General features: G+C 35.6%; 1 protein-coding gene across 1 annotated transcript in view; it reads right to left on the minus strand.

Annotated features, from left to right (window-relative positions):
• The window catches only part of LOC149080912 (MAM and LDL-receptor class A domain-containing protein 1-like), a 168,446-nt gene that overhangs the window by 105,958 nt on the left and 41,389 nt on the right, over window positions 1-21,099 (minus strand). The window contains exons 17-29 of the mRNA XM_089237599.1: window positions 19,121-19,380; window positions 17,778-18,006; window positions 16,363-16,497; window positions 15,554-15,808; window positions 15,231-15,272; window positions 14,094-14,237; window positions 13,849-13,990; window positions 11,205-11,340; window positions 10,491-10,572; window positions 9,275-9,415; window positions 2,232-2,491; window positions 1,162-1,252; window positions 959-1,036 (exon numbers count right to left, since the gene is read on the minus strand). Of these exons, the coding sequence (XP_089093725.1) occupies window positions 959-1,036; window positions 1,162-1,252; window positions 2,232-2,491; window positions 9,275-9,415; window positions 10,491-10,572; window positions 11,205-11,340; window positions 13,849-13,990; window positions 14,094-14,237; window positions 15,231-15,272; window positions 15,554-15,808; window positions 16,363-16,497; window positions 17,778-18,006; window positions 19,121-19,380 (1,995 nt within the window). The remainder of the gene's footprint in view (window positions 1-958; window positions 1,037-1,161; window positions 1,253-2,231; window positions 2,492-9,274; window positions 9,416-10,490; window positions 10,573-11,204; window positions 11,341-13,848; window positions 13,991-14,093; window positions 14,238-15,230; window positions 15,273-15,553; window positions 15,809-16,362; window positions 16,498-17,777; window positions 18,007-19,120; window positions 19,381-21,099) is intronic.

A 21,099-nucleotide genomic window follows, 5' to 3' on the forward strand; every position in this document is an offset into this window, starting at 1 on the left:
TTATATGCAAAGCATGGAAACTCACTACCTGAGCCAATCTGATCTATTCCAGAATTCTATATTGTCTGCCAAAACATTTATAAAATATTTCCGAATTTTAAATGCATGACATGGAATGTGAAGCTGAACATAATATTGTAAGTACAGTCAAACTTCGTTAATGAAACACTCTTGGAAGAGCAAAAATATGACTTAGTAAGAGGAGTGACTCGTTAAACAGAGTAAGCCATAGCTGTGCCAATTCCTGTCTGAGGACAATTGGGACTTCAAAAAGTGACCCGGTAAGCGGAGTGACGTGTTAATCGGGTGACACACTAACAAGGTTTGACTGTACAATAGAATTATATGAAGTACTGATTAAAGGCCATAAAGACCTTCTATCAGACCTTCTATAAAACCCCAATAACATTCAGATTTAAACATCATTTGTGATTAAACATCAGTGTCGTTCATTTATATTAGGCCCTCAATGATGTATTGGTAATTTAGGTGTTACGCAACTGGCAAAAGTAATCTTAGGCAAAATATAGCCCACAAGACAAAAGTTTGTGCATCATTCAATATGACAAACAGTGTGATGCAAGAAAAATAAAAGAAATGTTTTTATCATCTTATAGTGAAAAAAGAAAAAAATGGTTAATGCGTGTGTTGTACAAATAGTTTAATAATTTTTTAATTCTGAAAACACCATAGAAAACCGACAACTCAGTAGGATTCGACAAGATTTTATGCTGAAGATTATGGAATTAGGTACAAAAAATGCTTGCACATAATTTTTCTAGCCATAGATATGATGCCCTACCATAATCTACCAAACCCTTTTTTTGGGAATGGGAATACTTACTGAAATGAAATCAAAGACAAATTTCTTACCTATAACTTGATCATAAAAAATGTGTTATAAAATACACTTTTTGACAAAATAAAAAAATGGTTTCTTCAAACAACTAAAGCTTACCCTTTGGCTTGGTGTTGCTGCCGTATGGATCTCTCGCATTCTCCCACAAACAATTTTCTTTATCAAAATCGCAATATCCTAGATAAAACAAAAACACATTTGTATATATAGCAAATTTCAGAATAAGTTCATTGTCCAATACAATGTCCATGTGTTAGTAAAAAAACATGTACACATTAATTTAAAACTAGATCTGTGTTTACCTGGATCTGGGCATGCTCCTTTATCAACAGATATGTCATCCAGTGCAACCTGACCATATCCACCTTTTGCAGCTTCTGCTTCAAACAAAACCTGTTGAAATTTTAATAAATATGACCAAGCAAGTACCATATTTTAACATGTACACGCATTACAAATGGAACCCCTGGTGTTTTGGGCTTAGAATTCGGAAAAAGGTTGAAAAGATATATCTATAATACTATCCATGTATAAGTAACCCCATCCTATTTTTGTGACTCAATTTTTGGCAAAAAAGGGTTCCTTATACATACGGTAATTTATAACTTCAAATTATGAAAATACTCATAAATAAAAACTATCAAAAAAAATTCTCCCATATTAGAACAGAAACTTCATTGCCATGTAAACAGTTGTATTTTTAGAGTTAGAGCGCTTTTTCTCAGCCCAATCTATCAAGTAAACATATATTTTCCGGATTTTATGCCAAGGTGAACTCATGGACGGAGATACTGGGGGGGGCAGCATCAAAGGTAAAGCTGACTGATCTAATATATTAGCATATATATGAATTGGCATCATCATGCCCCAGCAATCATCATGCCCCCCACAGGCTTTCAAATCGATCTCCGCCTATGGGTGAACTTGGAAAGAAAAGTTGTCTGGTCTCTGCCGGGACACAACCCCAGGCCCTCTTGCAAACAAGGCAAGTATGCTGCCATATGCACTACTGGAGACAGGAACCTGCCTTCCTCATTTCATGACTGACATTTCAAGACACTGAAGTAGAGACATTAGTAGCCTCTCTTAACTTTAGCAAATGGCCCCCACGTGGAATAGTAGGGATAGACATAAGATGGCTTTTTCTCAGCCCAGTATATGAAGGAAACAGATATTTTTAGGTTTTTATGCCAAGGTGAACTCAGAAAGAAAAGTCATCTGGTCTTTGTTTGGAAATATCTGTTTCCCAGTTGTTTTTTAATTATTCTTATCATTCATTCATGGATTATAACAAAGTAATCATAACATGCATAAATGTGATAGACATTTCTTGATGAAATAAATCTCAATTTAAACTAAGCAAATAACAAACCTGCCACTTCAATGTTTTTGAAACAGCCGTGAATCTTGCTCCATGCCACAGTAGGCCTTGGCTTCTTGTGCCGGCCCATATTATATCAGAAAGTCCATTAGCAGTAGATATATACGTGTTAAGTGCAAATTTGCTGGTGTTATAAATATGATAGTAAAATGTCACACAACTTGGAACACTATTTGGATCTCGTTTTGGAGTAAATATTCTTGCTTTCTGAATTGTATCGGATGCATTGAAGTTTACGTAAAGGAACTTGCCTGGAAAAATATTTAAGAAAATATTTCTGAACCTTTCAGTGCTTCAAAAATAATTCAATTTCATGATATTCACCAAAATAAAAATTTTAAAAAATGCCAGATGTTTCTGTAGCCCATTTAAAAAAATGTATAATAACATAATTGTTTTTGCTGTAATGAACCCAGTGGGGTTCGTAGGTATTTCCCTGTGTGATATGATCAGCTCATTTTTCTGTCTCATATGAAAAACCTCTAACAAAGAGGTGTTGCTCATACATGCAGACTTGCCAACATTTGGGCTGAAGCTGTCAGTAACAATGCATGTTGACTGGCAGGGAGTGCTCAGTCGATGTGACCCCCCCCCCCCCCACCCTACTATATTTTTTATTTGTATTAATTTTTTTTTGTGAATTGCATTATTTTCCCTAATTTAATTGATTAATATATTAATTAATTAATTAAATCATTCTAAAATACGTATTTGCTATTTTGTGTTGCTTTTCCATTATTTAAATTCAAGGGAGTGTCATACTGAAAAGCAACATTACTTATGTTTTTCTCAGTGTGACACTTTTCTACTATAAGCGGGAAAGTTATGTTGATAAATATAACATTGGATTCATTAACTTAATTAGCAATCATGGAAAAAAAACAGGAACACGTAGAACTTCAAAACTTTTGCAACTTACCGAAAAAAAATAGTTGATCAAGATTCAGTTGATTTGCAATTTTATGTTATTGAATCCATATGAAATAAATAAAATAAGAGAGAAATATGTACGAATTTTGAGTTGAATGGAAAAATCCAAGTTTATCAGCACTGATGAAGCTCTTTATAGCAAGCACTTTTATAAGTCTGCAATTCGAATTCACTGAAAGTTTTCCGATGTTTTCAGTTTTTCTATTAACACACTTTTAATGGTGGCGGGGGGGGGGGGGGTGCAAAGCATTATTGGTGTCAGGAGAGATTCTAGAAGTGCCTTTACCTTCTCAACACTATTGTTGCTGATGCCCCATAGCATGGTTTGTCCACCAACAACATTCACCTTCTCCCCTCTTAGTGTGTGACCAGTTTCTCTTGAGGGATTTGCTGCTCTCTTTTAATGCCAAAGGAATGATGAGTCATGATGATGTGGGAGAGAAGCTAGGAAATGACCTACAGAGCATCCAAAGGCATCAGTAACTCAGAGGGACTTCCATCCCTTCTCCTCCGGGATCTTTTACAGTCACTAAAGCAGCAACTTGTTGCTGTGTGGGTGGAGGGTAAAAGAGACCAAAAGTCAGACCTACATATTTATTAACCCCCCCCCCCCCAAACCAGTCTTCTCAGCACATCAGAGACACTTGTGCAGGGCTGTTGAACATTGGCTGCAGGCTGTAGCTGCATCTTGGTGCATGGTTGGAGAAAAAAGAAGAAAAGGCCCATGTATTTATTATGCCCCTCCCCCTGAAGAACCATTCCCAACCTGGGGACAAAGTGTTCAAAGTAAACACCCTTCCCATAGAAGAGTTAAACGTTTCAAGTGGCTGTTTTTTGGCAATAAATTAAGGCACTCTCACCCATCTCACTATTAGAAGACCACTTCAGGAGCAACCACTCTACACCACTATGAAACCACACATGCACCTCGTCCATATTCCTCAGCAGAACCTCTAACGAATTGGTGCATGTTGGAATGTGCATGTGCGCGTAGTGAAACCTGATGTGAAGTTTGTTTCTGTGTAATGCTTGTTATGTGTAGTGCTGCCATCTACCACCAAACCACTCTACACCCTGTTATAACCTCCCCCCTCTCTTCAAGCCATCCTACAAGGAAGGAAAAACAGTTATATGCATGAATTAGTCAACTGGAAATCTTTTTTCCCTCTCCACTATCAACCCAAAACAGCTAGCAGGATTTTTTTCTCCTTCGGGTGCAGAAACCTTTATACAAATACAAATACAAATACAAATACAACACCACAACAGGCAAAATGCCCAACGAGGTGGCTGATAAAAAGATGCCCATAAAAATATGGTTGTCATATGTTTCAAAAATACAGCAACCCAATTAAAAATGCAATTAACACAAATTACAAACAATATATACACATGATAAAATATTATACAATGCCCATAAAGAATACTTATGGTTGTCTTATTCTAAGAATGGATAGCTTCCCGATTTACCCCAACATGTTTATCGTATTTCTTTTTAAACGTGTCAATTGTGTTACAATTTACTACCTCCGGGGGTAAGCTATTCCATTTATTAACAACCCTATTGGAGAAAAATTCCCTGCGACACCATAACCTTGCATTGTCCCTCACCAATCGATACTGGTGTCCCCTTGTAAAAGCAGTCGATTGGCGGTGTACTAAAAGTTCATGGTCCATCCTATCCATCCCATTGAAAATTTTGAACACTTCGATCATATCTCCTCGACACCTGCGTTCATCCAATGTAAACATATTCAAAAAATGAAGTCTTTCTTCATAACTCAAGCCCTGTGTGCCAATAAGGACACGCGTAGCTCTTCTCTGCACCCCTTCAACCAAGTCTATGTCCCTCTGTAGGTATGGTCTCCAAAACCTTACAGCATACTCCAGTCCAGGACGAACTAAGCCTCGAAAAAGCGGAAGAATGACTTTAGGAGAACGCGAAGAGACCTTTTTGAAAATGAGACCAAGCATTCTATTCGATTTTTTGACAACCGCTGAACAATGTTCAGAAAACTTAAGTCGCTCGTCAATGAGAATTCCCAAATCGGTGACTCTAGTTGCATCCGGGATAGTGACACCATTCAACTCGTAAGAGAACCGTGGGTTGTTCGAACCAAAATGAGCGACCATGCACTTATCTACGCTAAACGTCATGCTCCATTCATTTGCCCATGCTGCAATCTTGTTTAAGTTGGTCTGGAGCAACTCCCTATCGCTTTCATTCCCGATTACCCCCATTAGCTTCACATCATCTGCGAATTTGCTAGTAATTCCATCGATACCCTGATCGAGTTTATCGATAAAAAGTGAAAAAAGTATGGGGCCAAGGACACTTCCCTGAGGAACTCCACTTGTGACGTCTGTCCAACCAGAGAATTCCCCGTTCACCATAACTCGTTGCGACCTATCTCTTAACCACGATTCTATCCAATTCAGCAAGTTGCCCCCTATTCCAATCTCGTGTAAACGCTTCAAGAGTTTGCCATGTTGGACCCGATCGAATGCCTTCTGGAAATCAAGGTAAACCACGTCGACATTTTTGCTCTTACCCAAAGCCTTAGTCACGTAATCATAGAAGCAAAGGAGGTTAGTTACACATGACTTCCCCTTCCTGAACCCATGCTGATTATCCGACAATACATTATTCTCGTCTATCCACTTCACAAACTGCCTTTTGATGATAATTTCCAAAATTTTCGAGAGGGAGCTCGTCAAACTCACTGGACGATAATTAGACACCACTTCTCTACTACCCTTCTTAAATATAGGAACAACGTTAGCCAGTTTCCAATCTCTCGGGACGATACCCTCAGCAACACTACTCCTGTATATCTGTGCGACTGGCCCCAACAATTCATTAGCACCTTCCCTGAGAACCCTGGGATAGATATCATCTGGTCCTGGTGCTTTGCTTGCACATACATTTCTTAGAAGATTTAGGACCTCCACGTCTTCCACTTGAATATCGTTGAGCGTTTTATTACCCCATGCAACACCCGTATATCGAATATCATTATCTCCATTAAAAACCGACGCGAAAAAGTCATTGAAAGCACTACACATGCCTACATTGCTCTCTACTTTTGAGCCTCCTATCGAGAGGGGGCCAACTGTCCCCTTACATCCATTATTGACGTATCGAAAAAATGATTTTGGGTCAGAGCCAATGTTATCTGCCAACCTAGATTCAACTTGCTTTTTACTATCCCTTATCGCTTTCTTCAACAGTCTTCTTTTATCAGTAAACAATGATAGGTCACCTCGTCCACTTTTATACTCTCTGAATGCTCTTTTCTTTTCAAGATAAAGGTTCCGCACGCTATCCGTGAACCATAGAGGGTGTGATGTACAAACACGCTTTTTTCGAACAAAGGGTGTGACGTCGTGCAAAACAGAGGACAGCTTCGTACTAAATTCTTCCCATTGACTTACCACCCCTACTGATTCCAACCGGTCTTTGAAAACTTCCGCTAACCTTCTTCGCAAAACATCAAAGTTAGTTCTCCGAAAACAAGGAACCAGTCTTTTGTTATCAACCTTACCCGAGGAAAAGTTACAGAGAAATCTGACGATACGATGATCACTGGAAGAAAACTCTTCCCCCACCGAAACATGTTCAACTAGATCCTCAGAACTAGTAAGAACTAAATCCAAAATAGCAGTACCCCTAGTGGCTTCTGATACATGCTGATACAAAAAATTTTCGAGCACCAACTTAAGAAAGTCTCTTTCATACTGATTTCCAGATGAAAGGTTCTCCCAATCAATACCCGGGTAATTGAAATCCCCTAGTATGAGAACCCTCTTTCGCTTACACATGTAGGAAATTTCATCATGCATTTTGGCGATATAATTTTGATCCCTATTCGGTGGATTGTAACAAACCCCAACAATAAGCTTATGACGTCTTTTGTTCTCAAGTTCAACCCATATGGTTTCAATATCACTTCTCTGCACGTTACACTCTCTAGCCTTCAAACATGATTTCACGTATATCAACACTCCACCCCCTTTCCTATCAGATCTATTTCTCAAAAAAGTATCGTATCCGGAGATGTGTAAGAAAGATTCATCCCCATCGTTTGCCCAAGATTCTGTAATGGCTATAAGATCCAAGTCCTCCACAACTATCATAGTTTCTAAAAAATCTTTCTTGTTACCCAAGCTCCTGGCATTTATTAACACACATTTTAATTTGCCCGGTGGTTTGTTGTCAATCGAGAAGCCATCCAAGTCAGAGGTGGGTAATTCCCCGTCAGTACTGTTGTGATTATCATTAACTAACCCGCATTCCCGACTACGTGGTGTCCCGACCAATGATTCTCCTTGATTTATTTGCATTTATGGACTGTATAAAAACGGTTCCGTAACATCTGGGGCACTTTCTGTAACTCTGTAGTTTAGTAAGTTCAACTGTAGAAACTACAGAGGAACCGTAGCAGTTGGCAACTCTGTGCATGTATACTGAAAGGTAATCTCTCAGAATATAAAGACTGCAGTTTGCTGCTAAGAGTTTACCATGTGCACTGAAAACATTCAAGTCAATAATTTTTTTAAATGCATTTTCTCTATGATTAATCTCTCATATTCTACATGAAATTCCTCCAAAAGGTTTCTAAAAGTGCAATAGAGGTATTGTAACATTACCATTAGGCCCCCGTGGAAATCGTCCTTATTCTAGTCATTTTAATATATTTTAGTTTGTTTTACCTTTTTGTCTCCGGGATCAATCGACAGTATCGATCATATGTGTCCGCCAATCAGCCAATTTGTTATGTTTGGTTGCCAGATTCAGTATTATAATTTTTACAATATTTCCTTTTCTCTCATGAAATTATGTAAATTAGATGCAAGCTCAATACCGCACCTTCGATCTTGTGATTGGTTCTATCATAAAGCATTATGGGAATGCTCCCATATAAAAACCAGATAGAGATGTGCTTTACTACGACTTATTCTCCGATTCTACTACTTCCGACTAATGTCTTGTCTTAATCACTAAGGCGTCACGCCCTGTTGAGGTGTGAGCTAGATCGTCTCTCTGAAACAATTAGTTGAAATTGAAGAGGTGTGCCCTTGGCACCTCACCCGTCTCATCGCTGGACTTCATGTGAAAACCCAACCTCGTCGTGATCCCATCGCCTGTGGATTGGTTAGTGGCCAGACCGGCTACCCGTGGACGTTCGCCTCCAGTTCCCTACGCAGTGGCTGAGCTGTGACCTCAACGTGTGTTTGGAGACACCAAACCCGTTTGAAGCTGGTGTCGGGGAGTCTTCTGCTGTGAGGTAGAAACCTGGGAGTGTCTATCGGATGATGTGAACTAATACGTGAAAACCTGGGCATGGCAGTGAGACCGTTCAGTTTTATTGTTCTGTTATAATATTGAGAGAAAGGTTTAACTGTGATAATTGTTGTTAAAACGTTATATTAATAGTTAATATATAATTGAATAAATGCTTATAGTTTAATCAAAATCTTGTTTCTTTCATTGTTGTCATCCATTCAATGGTTACTGGGGTAAAAATGTTAACGAACCGGGAAATGCAAGCCTACATTGCAGTATATCTGGGACAGAGCCATATCCAGGAATTTATTTCGGGGGAAGGGCAAAGTAACAGAACAATAGACTTAAGCAGGTTATTCTGTATAAATAAGTCATTTTATATCATTTTGGTGGGGCCGGACTCCCTGGTTCCCCCCCCCCCCTCTTGATCTGGGAAGGAATTCTAATGTTTATTAGCCAAATCCATATTCGGCAGACATAAATTAATTGGTCTCAAGTGGCAGCAATTCTGATGATGATTGCATGAGAACTCTGCTGAGGGTGCAGTTGCTGTGTAATGTTAGCATGTGCATCCTTATCAACTGAAATGTTTGTTAGCCAAATCCATATTCATTAGCCAAGGTAGAAATACCACAAAAAATCTTCATTAACCAAAAAATTTATAAGCCAAGGTGTTTATTGGACAAGGTATCACTACATAATACATTACTATAAATAAATAAATGTATCTTCTTAGCTCGTACATGAATACTATATCAGAAAGTCCAAGGAACCAGAAGTCCTATAAAGTCCTATAAATGAGATGAATCATACTCACCACTCGTTTGCTGCATTGTATGATCAGGCATCTTGTAAAGAACATCGTCATCTCCTCCTGTCTTGATATTCCAGTCTTGCGTGTTTAAAGTGTCCTGCGTGAAATCGCACATGTCTTCTTGGCCATCAAACGTGCAGAGTTCTATTTGATGTATAAAAGAAATAGATGAAAATCACAGAATTGGTTTTGTACAGAAATTGAAAAAACTTATGACAGAAAATACTAAAAATATCCTTTAATCCAAGTGAAGAAAAGGTGAATTAGACGGCGATGAAAATCATGAATCAAAAGAAGGACTTGGAATCAGAGTTCTGAAAATCACTTGGAGTAAAAAATTTTTGTGAGCGCAATTCCCACCTTAAAGTATTCATTCTGAAAATTCAACTTCAAATATATATATCGGAAGATGACATGCTCCTAAATTCTTTCTCTCACTTAGAAGTTCTACAACACAGTCATTACTGTTTACACGAGACATAACTTGCTGCGACACATCAACAGAATTAGCGCCCATATGAAAACATTCTCACACTCACAACATATTTTGTTTGAATTTTCAATTCACACGTTAGCTCCAGAAACATGATGCTATAAGGTTTTTAGTGAGAGCGCTAAGGCACTTAAGGTATGGTGAGTCTTTCTATATCAATGAGCGTCAAATTTTTTAAAGCACAATAGACACTTAGTGTTGAGTGAGCAAGTTCCAAATCAAGATGTGAGTTGAAGGACCTTGGATTATATGACAAGGAAAAGGTGGTGAGTGAACCGAAATGTTTATTTGCTAAATGTTATTATAGGAATGGAAGTGAGTGATATATTGATTATTGAGGCATAAAATGAATTGTTCTGATTTATTATAAGTTTATAGTAATGTTCATTTGTTTCTTAACATATTTATCTGTCTTTCATTGTGTAGTGTAATTTAATCAATCACTTAATTTAAAGATACTTTCTCAGCCATAAAATTGTGTCCTGTAGGCACGACAAAATAATTCTGAAAGAAAAAATCTTGCTCAGGTGACCAATTTTGACGAAATGGTGCAATGCAAGCAAGGAGAGATAAATACATGCTTCTCTTCTGCAGCATAGGACTTTCTCGAAAATGTTTGCCATCTCATGCAAACGAAATATCAGAAGGGAAAAACTTCCTGTAACGTTGGCCTAACACCCTGAAAACTATGAATTTTTAATTTTTCAAAGTGTCTTATTCACTTACTTGATGGAGGACATACACCACTTTGAGCTGCTAAGTCGTCGAGAGCTATTACACCATTCCATGCTTCAGCAGTGAAATTCAGCTAAAAATTCAAAAATATGTATTTTCAAATCTGATTTGACATAAATTAGTCATTGAAAATGTATGTAATTTAAAATTAGTGTAGATTATTCAATTTTAGTGGTCGGCAGGTTTTCCTTATTATTTCACAGCACCTAACAATGTCTCTCACCTAAAAATCAATATTGATATTTCAAAAAAAAGAACTTTTAAGCTTATTGAAATGAGTGAGTGATCCTGCAGTTACCTTTACTTTCTTATCCACAGCTCAATTTCAATCTCTTTAACACTTTAAATATCAAATGATGCATTACTTTTGCATAGTTCACAGACTGTATTCAATGTTTCTCTAAGCACCATATACGCCTATAGTTCACCTGATCCTATTTGTTATTTTCCAATCTTACATAGAAATCATTAGGATTCCATATGATTGAGCTCCAATGGCTGAGGTGGATTTAATATCATTGTATTGCAGGCAATAATTTTTTGGGGTAGTTATTAACATTTAAATTCCATTAGAATTTTCTCATAAATACTTTTTATAGAGATCTAATATTGTTCACTTTTAACAGAAAATATTAATAATCAAATTTTTAACAGATCACACTGAATTGACTCAATGTTCCTGAATTATATTGTCAAACAACTCACTTTTGGATTTTGTCCTGAAAATGATGTGTGATAGACATATGCATGCCTCCATCTATTTCCATAGAAGCCAACTCTCTTCCACAGTGTGACGAATCTAGTTCTCCATGTAGTTGAATATATAGCATTTAACGATAGACTGAAAATGAAAAAACAGTTTAAAAAATTTGTAAGTTGAAAATTGGTTTGATATAACTGAGAATATTGCTAATTCAATAACATTTATAAATGCTACCCCTGACAAAATTTTAAAAATAGAGAAAATCTTTATTGTTTTCCGTTCAATAATTAACAGGAGTAATCTACACTCATGTCCATAAATTAAGGATAATGCCAGCTCCAGCAAATAAAGGTTCAGAAACAAAACAAGCGTTACTTATTCATAAAGCCCATTTATTAAACAAAAGATAAAGAACAAAAACGATGGTGTATGTATGATACCATTCATAAAAACTATGATTTTTGCTCCCTGGAGCAATTGTAAAAAATATCTCCTTTACAAAAACTTACTATTACATGGTTGGTATGATGGTTAATACATTGAATGTCTCCCATGCGATGAAATACAGTCCGTACAATGCCTAGGCCTGCTGAGTATCAAATTATCGATCTGATCTTGGGGAAGATCACTCCACTCAGCAAGCAATGCTCTCCGAAGTTCCGGTACACATGTCACATGTAGGGGGTGGTTGATGGGCTGCAACTCGTCGGCCAAGCATGTCCCACACATGCTCTATCGGATTCAAGTCAGGTGAGAATGCTGGCCTGGGTTATATACGGGTTATATCCTCAGATTCAAGGCATTTGTTTACGATGTTTGCTCGGTGAGGACGGGCGTTGTCATCCATAAACACAAATTCTGCGCCCATGGCACCCCTAAACAAACGTACATGTTGTTCCAGAATGATGTCCCGATATATTTGGGCTTTCATGGTTGCGGTTTGAACATGCAGATCTGTTCTGGAACCCCGTATAATTCCACCCCAAATGAGCAATGCTGCACCACCGTAACGGTGTCGTTCAATGATGTTGTCTTGGTGGTAACGTGTACCTAGCATTCTCCATATGAAAGTCCGACGTGAATCAGAATGCAAGCTAAACCTGGACTTGTCGGGAAAACATCACACAAGCCCACTGTGACGATGTCCACATTGCATGTTCTCTACTCCAGGCTAATCGCTGCCGACAGTGAGTTGCCGTGAGAGGGACACATCTGACAGGCCTGCGAGCATATAGACCAATATCTCCCAAACATCTGTACACGGTTTGCCTTGAAACTGTGGTACCCGTGGCTGCAAATAGCTGACGAGACAGGTCGGATGCTGTGCTCCGTCTGCTTCTTTTGGCAGTTACTGCCAAATATCGGTCTTCATTCGGTGTTGTAACTCGGGGGCGACCTGTACTGTAACGTCTACTGACATTTCCATTATCTTGGAATCATTGTCAAAGCCTAGAGATGACACTTTGGGCAATTCCAAGTTCCTCGGATACTTCCATCTGGGTATGCCCACATTCCAGGCGGCCGATAATTCTACCATGTAAAAAATCATCCACATGCGTCCTCTGTGTCATAACTATTCGTTTATGGCACTGAGCGCCTTACAGAACTCTTCTGAACAATTTTACTTCTTTGTCACCATTCCTTATATACCCCCCCTCTTACACTCTCGTCATTGTAACGTACTATCTGCATTATCTGGTGGCTTCCTGAAATTTGCATATCATTCTTGCAGATGTGTGTGATAATTCTACAGGCGAAATTTTTACTTTAGATTACGATTTCCGTGTGATTCTGAATTATCCTTAATTTATGGACATGAGTGTACAAAGATCAAGCTCATGAATAACTCAGAGTTATTTAAAGAGCTTTGAAATGACTATGAAGAAATCTATGTTTTAATCCTGATTCAAACATACATTTGGTCAGTCAAATGAAATAATTATCACCTAATTATGTTGATAACATGTTTTTCTCAGAATTTAGTAAAGCATGTAATCCTCATCGCCTGAGACATCACGAGATGGATCAGGAATGAAACGAAGCATTCCAAGAAATGCAAACTTTTAGAAACAAACTGACAAAAAATTCTCACTTGGTGTTTTGTGTTCATATTTTGCCAAAATCGTGAAATAATCATGCTTTTCCGGGAGTTATATCCTCATGAAGTAATCGTAGAATATACTCAAGAGAGTAATCCTGGGCAATGCATGGCCCACGCAATAAACTTTTTGCCAGGAAAGTTTGTGTGTCTATGAAGTTGTAGCTATAAATGACATACAAAATGCAAGAGGGATTTTCTTTCATGTGTATTCATTTTATGATGCCCATTTTTTCTGATATAAACATGGGCTTGATGGTCTAATACAGATTAGTTTGAATAGAACTGCCATATGTTTATACTATATATTATGGCTAATGCTAATTTGAAAAACTCCAAATCCTGAATTGGCCAGACTTAGGACATTAGCTGTTATATTAATACATATAAACCCCATTCTCTAAATTTTAATTTCAAAAATATCTGTCAAAATGATAGAATATTGTATTTAGTTCTCGCTGCTGTTCATGAATAATGAATAGTCTTTTTCTCTCTCTCTCTCACTAATCTTCCACGTTTTTATTATACTTTCAGTAAAGGTAATCTACCTGCTCGTTGATTTGGCATCTGTATCCATGATGTACCAGAAGCTGAAACAGAATCTCGATCCCCATGTTACAGGGGCTGATGGACTTTGTATGGTTGCTGTCTTTGGAGAAACTCCATCACCCATAAAATAGGCATAGCGACCTGAAGATGTTCACAGATATTCATTAATTACTTCAGGTACTGCTTCATAAGGTATTGAAGATTCAATGTTCTGTACTCTAAAAAATTGCATAACTATACTAACCATTGTAATTCTGATATGTATGGTCATATCTAGGCATGTTTCCACTTGTTCTTCTTGGAACACTGATTTCCCAGTGATTTTTCGCAGCTTGAACCTTCCATTTGCAGAACGTAGTATCATCAAAACTGCAACTTAAATCTGAGGCTGCAAAAAGAAAAAAAAGGTTCCATAGCCACACACACACATAGTATATATACTACAATAAAAGAATTTATGCAAAGATACTACTAGAACTAATACATTTACTAGAAACACATAAAACAAAATCTATTTCATTATAACAAATAATGGTTGCTGTTTTTGAGAAATTTCTTTCATTAAAAACTGCAGAAATTTTACCACTTAAGTTTGTAAAAAGAAACACAAAAATATTTTAATAAAATAAATATGCTGTAGTTCAAAACTTACCTCACACAATAGAGAAATCTCCTCATGACATTTCTCAAAGACATACGAGCGCATTTAAATGCGGTAAGTATTTATATACAGTTGAGGCTAGATTTTACAAACCTCCAATTTATGGACTGACTCGTTTTTACAAATTAGTTCCCAGTCCAAAAAACATGCCATTCCTTTTAAAGTTTCCTCCCCATTTACAAACTTTTGATTTTATGAACTAGCAGTTCAAGTCTGTATAAGTTCATGGAAATGACCTTCAACTGTATTTTGTAATTTTAGGACGACGAACCACAAAGTGTCACATGAATTTCATTCTATTTTCTGACACATTAAATTAACTAAGCAGATGTAGAGAACAACACAATTATTAAAAATATTGTGAAAATATTGGAAAAATTAATGTTTGCATAGGTTAATTATATATATATATCTAGAAATTTTCAGCATAAATCAATATTTGCTGTAGAACAAATTGAGGTGAAACAATCAAGTAAAAACCATATTTATGTTCCTTACTTTTGCCCCTTTCAAATATATTTTTCTTTCTGTTATTACCAATTTCCATTTTTCCTTTGTTGTCTTTTGAGACTTACCCATAATTTAATATTTTTATTTGTCTTCTTTCCACAGTAACAATTCACATACAGAGCGATAGTAAAAGATTGAAAACAGCCATAAAAATTTATAATAAGTGATCATAAAAATGACTTATCACTGTGTTTGGTGAACTTGACTTACTGGGCATTTCTGTTGTAACTGTAGGTGGAGCCACTGTAGAAACTGCAAAAGAAAAAAAAAACAGCAAATGTTATTTATCACTATAAATTTATTTATGTTTCTTCAAAATAAGTAAAACATACCCTAACATTTGCTTTAACTTGCAACTTATATAGTTGGCTTGAATTGTTTCTTAGACACTCACATTAAATTGAATAATGCAATTAGGTATTTTGCTTCTTTCTCTCTCCCAACTTTGATCGGAATCAAATTACGATTATATAATATGCTTCTCCCTATCATTTTTTCAGGTTATTATAATGTAGAAGAGTAGAAGAATTCACCTGCGCATTGGCCATCGGTATAGGATATTTGATCTAGAGCAATGATGCCATTTGGTCCTTTGCCACGAACTGCCTTGAAATAAAGTTGGAAAAGATTCACATTTTTGACCTTAAGTGGCACTGCAACTGTCTTTGAATAGGACTTCCATGATTTACCAGATTGTGATTTAATTTTATCCTGTTCAGTAAGTTCATAAGTCATATCTTTTTCCATGTTGTTCAAAAACATAAAGCCAATAGATAGTGTTGGTGAATCTAGGGGAAAAATAAAAATGAGTCAACAAACTTCAAAGATATAATTATAACTTTGGAAAAAAAATTGTACGTTTCATTTACTGAATATGATTACTATTTTTTTGGTTCACTTGATCATTGTTAAAATAATTAGGAAAACTGACATAATTGTGGCATAATCGGTCTGTTATTACAGGTTTTGTCTCGCATTAAGGATGAGTGATTGAAGCAACTAAAGAATAGGTAAAAAAATATGCATTTATTTCATGAGCAGTTAAAAAAGTGATCTTGTGCCTGATGCCATAATGAATGACCCACTTTTGCAAGGCCCACAAATAAGACTAAGTTGCTATGTAACAACAGGAACATTTATATTACAGGTTTTGAGGCAGCAATTTTCGAAAATAAATTGGGGCATTTGCATCTGCCACCCTCATGAAAAATTACACACAAGAATGTAATGCATGTGAATGCACATAAAAGTTGGGTGAGATCACTGGTTTAAAATTTACATTTAAAAAAATCAGATCACATAGATATTAAGGTTTTTCAATTACATAAAATCATGTAATTACCTATGCCATTCAAATAATAATAAAACTTCAAGCAGCCATATCTTGTTGAGGACACATAGAGAATTTCACTGATGAGTACGGCTTGTTGGTTTTCTTTCAGATTTGGGGATGTCATATCCACATACAAGAACGTTCCTAATGAAATGAAATCCAAAAGTTAAACAACTCAATTAATTCAATAAAGATCTAAAAATTCACTTTTAATTTAAATTAAGGGAATGGTATGTTAGATTGACTGTTATATATATAAAGGTTAAGGTGAAGAATTAATCGTACAAAGTGAAATAAAAGCTCAACAATAAAATCAAATGCTAAAAAGTAGGATTCAACAGTGGAATAAAGTTTTTTTTGGTTGATACATAAACTAATTCGATTTCCACAATGGTGGAAATTTACAAAACATTGTGAACATGGAATTTTTGATTTTCAACTAAAGTAGACTCTAGATAATCCAACTGTGTGTTAATCCGACCTGTCCAGTAACCAACATTTTCTTGTCTGTTCTCACTGGGTCACTTTCTTATAGGAAAAGCATATGCTTACACGTTTAACAAATACACAGACAAGATAAAAACTAAAAGACAAACAAAGAGGAAGACAAATTTAAAAATAACAGTGTTTGTGTGTCTCTCTGCATGTGTATGCGGCTTAGAGGGAAAACAATACCAAATAATATTCTGTATTACAGTTGAATCCCATTATAACAAACCCCAAGAAACACATATGCTGCACATATCAGACCCCCCTTCCCCGTTTTGATATGTGCTGGATTGCTGAGTCTCTACTGCATAGTCTCCAGCTTCAGAAATTTTTTTCCGCTCATTGCCTCCAACTCAAGCAAACCCATAGGATCCTATGTTATACCCGTAGCTTCTATCACTCCCTGGACCTTTCCATCGCCCCCTGGGTGTTTCTCAAAGTGAGCAACTTTGGGAAACACTGGTCTACTCTATATATCATATTTGTTTATATATATTGCACTTTGAAGCTATACATGAATTACAGAAAAATAATTTTAAGCAAAAATAAATTGATTTCTAGCTTTTATATTTTTGAACTCTATAGACCTTCAAGTCATTATATAGTGGTGTTTGAAGCTTTCCTTCCTTTTCTTTACACAAACATCTTGTTTATTTTGATAGCTTAGCAATGTCAAAAATTATGAGCAATGCAGATTTTTAATACTGTGAAACCTGCGTGTGTCCAAGATATGTTCATGAGACCTGTACATTCCATGAAACAGAACCCTGGCTTGAATGGAATCAAAAGATAATCCCATTGATGATTAGCGCTTTGATGTGCACCATTATAAAATAGAAACTTGTCTAAAACAAAATATTATTTCAGTCTTTTGACATTCTGTTTCATGCCGATTTCACTGCATTTCATTACACCAGACGAAAAAAACAACTCACCATTATTAACAAGGAAATCTTTGGGAGGTTTATCTATAATTTGAGAATTCACTACTCTTCCTGTTCCAAGCTGCCAAGAGAAATCTGAAGAACTGTTCATTGAATAGCTGCAATAGTCGATGTTGAAATTGCAAAATGCAGGCGGGTTACATCCACTGTTTTTTATAATGATGTCGTCAATGGCCATTTGGTAATTATCTGATTTGCCCTTTTCTGCATGGAACAATATCTGACAGGGAAAATATAAGTTAAATATCAATGTTAAAACCTAATGTCTAGAACCAAAATATTCTTTAATCTGATGATTTGAAAATAAATCAATCATCTATGATTTTGATCTATCAAAATAACTTTAATTGTATACATGTGAGGTTTATAAATTATATTTTCCATGGTAATTTATCAGGACCAATTTGTATTGATGTTATATGCTAGGTGTAATGATAACTAAGGTTATTAAATCCAAGTTTGACTCAAAGCATATTTCGAAACAGTTACTAAATGTTCAAAATAACTTATTTCTCAATAGTTGAAATACAATTCAATTGACTGATATGTGAAAATTACATGATAATATTTGTTAATGTTTTGTCTTCATTTTCTTATGAACTGTGTTTTTAAAACCAAAATTAACATAGGTGGAGCATCAGTATGAATGTTTCAAGCATTTATAAAAATGATTAGGAAATATATATTTAAAAACCCAAATGCAGCACATACTCTGAGAATATTGTGGTGAATTCTCAATAAAGTTCCACATTTTGAACATTTTCACCCTTCCACCTCCTACAAACAATGCTCATGAAACATCAAGCAAATAGTTGAAATACGATATAAGAATCAAAGTTAACCGATCATTTAGAGCTGCTCATTAAATTATTTGTTTTTCAATTATAAGGATGTAAATGAAATTCCTATTTCAAACATCCTTTAAAACTCAAGATGACAGTTAAGTAATAAATGAAGCAAAAGATTTAGTTTATTTTACATAATCCTGTATAATTTAATGAGGTAAATTATGGTACCATCATTAATATGAACTTTTTTGATTTTTTGATTTTCGTTGTTTTCAAAAAAGTTAACGTCAGAATCTGAACTTATTTCATTCATTAAAAAATGATGTGATGTTTTGTAGGAGGGAAAACACAATAAAGAAAATTTTTGGCCATGTATACCCATGGCTTACAAAACACTGCAGCAATGTTTGGTGAACAATGAGGTGACCGGTTTATAAAAGTATAATACAGTGAGATCTTTTGAATCAATTTTGTACTTGAAAAAAAACGAAACAAGATAAGAATTCTTGATATGTTAAAAAAATTAAAAAATAAAAGATGGCTTACCCGAAAATACTCTTTTCGGTCCAGAGTAATTTGACCAAAATGCCACAATTTCCCAACATCACTTGATGCTGCCCATATTATAACTTCCTCTTTTTTTGAATTTCTTGTCATTACAGAGATTTTACCAGTTTGAAAACCAGGTCTATAATACCAGAATGTCAAGCAATGTTTTCCCCAGTACCTACTAAACTCTGGGCTGATTAGATTTGTGGTTTCTCCTAAACTCGCCCCAAATTCAGAAACTGCTTGCAAAGTATATCCTAAAGAAGAAATAAAAATATATATATCCTGTCAGAAAATTCATAAACAAATCTTTCTATAGATAAATTTGGTAAAACATGACCTAATAGGCCATTGCAAATAAACTCCATTGAGCATGTAACTGAAACAATTTATTTCAAATAAGCTTGTGCTCATATGCTTTGCAGAATGGCAGAGTTGTTTCCAAGTAAAAAACCAAGTGGTTTTTTTCAAAAAATCAAATAAAAGTGGCCTAAATATCATTTTTTCCTTGAAAAATATCATATTAGTTCATTATTAGCCAAAATGTTTCATTTTTACCACATTTTATATCCTTGGGGTACATTCTGATGGTATATTTTTAAATGACATAAGATTTTATAAGTGGTTTTTTTCAAAAAGTCTCATAAAAGTGGCCAGAATATATATATATTTTTCATATGAAGTATCTTAGTTATTTAAAGTTATATACAAAAGCCAAAATTTCTCATTCTTGCAACATTTTCTAACCTTTGGCTACATTATGATGATCTATATATCTTTAGCAAATTCATGAATAAGGATTGCATCACACATCTAAATGTAGTGGTGTATTATCTAACAAGGTTTCTTTTTCCCTTCACAAAGAAGCAGCAACAGTAGTGACACCATCATGCTAGGGGTAGGTGGTCCTATAATCCAATAGACACCAGCTGTCTTTAAAGGACAAAGACTAATGTACTAATAGTTGCATTACTTCACATACATTTTCATTTTTTTCCCCATAAGAAGTAGCACATCTCCTCTCCCAGTCTTAATATTCAATAGCAATTTTTTTTTATACTTTCACTGTTAAGCCCAGTTAATCAACGTTCTACTGTATAGTAATAACAGATTTATGAAAAATAATCAGCTATATACAGGGTGATTATAATTTGAAGTTTTCATTCCAAAACTATTCAATAAGAACTACTGGTCAGAATTACTTAAAAATTTGCATAGATACTCCTGAAGCAATGGAAATTTCTTTCGCAAAAGGAAAAAAGTGCAAGTAGTGCAAAATGTGCAAGTAGATGATGCTGCACTTAGCCAGCAGTATAATCTATTTTGTGCAACCACATCATTTTGGCACTTCCACAGCATCAGTGTGTGGATAGAACTTCTATCAAGATGCACATTGCAATACCAGCAAAGCAGCTGCTGAAGACCCATTTTGACAGGATGCACCTTAATCCTTGAAACTTCTGACTGTGGGGTACCTCAAAATATTATAAACAGTGGTCAGATTGCAAACTTTGGTGAATTGCAATCTCCAGCACATCCCCTATATGTTAAAAGTTCCTCAGGAACATTAATGTGGGGACGCGTTAGTAGTATATACTTAAAAGGTATATTTTTAAAAGAGATAATAATGAACAAATGAAGGTCCAGATATGATAATTAATGAAGCAAAAGCATAAATATGATCATTTTCATATCTGGAGCCCTCTATTACATGATCATGTATATACTACTCACGTTTAATTTAATAAAGCTGAATTGCAAGCACATCCACATCATGACTATGGCATACTCCGATCTGTTGTTGAACAAGAATTTTTGTGCTTTCAACCTCATAGCCAGAACACGGTGGACAACATATTTAACATTTCTTAAGTAAGTTGTAGTTATTTTTCAATTACTTCCTTTTTTGTGATGTTTCCATGAATTATGAAATAGTTCCGTGAATTATGAAAGTTATCATTTTGCCATGACTGGCT

This window comes from Pholcus phalangioides, unplaced genomic scaffold (genome assembly GCF_987345545.1).
Source record: "Pholcus phalangioides strain wild (caught in Gottingen) unplaced genomic scaffold, Ppha-v1.0 ptg000010l_1, whole genome shotgun sequence".
In the NCBI taxonomy this organism is placed as follows: Eukaryota; Metazoa; Arthropoda; class Arachnida; order Araneae; family Pholcidae; genus Pholcus; species Pholcus phalangioides.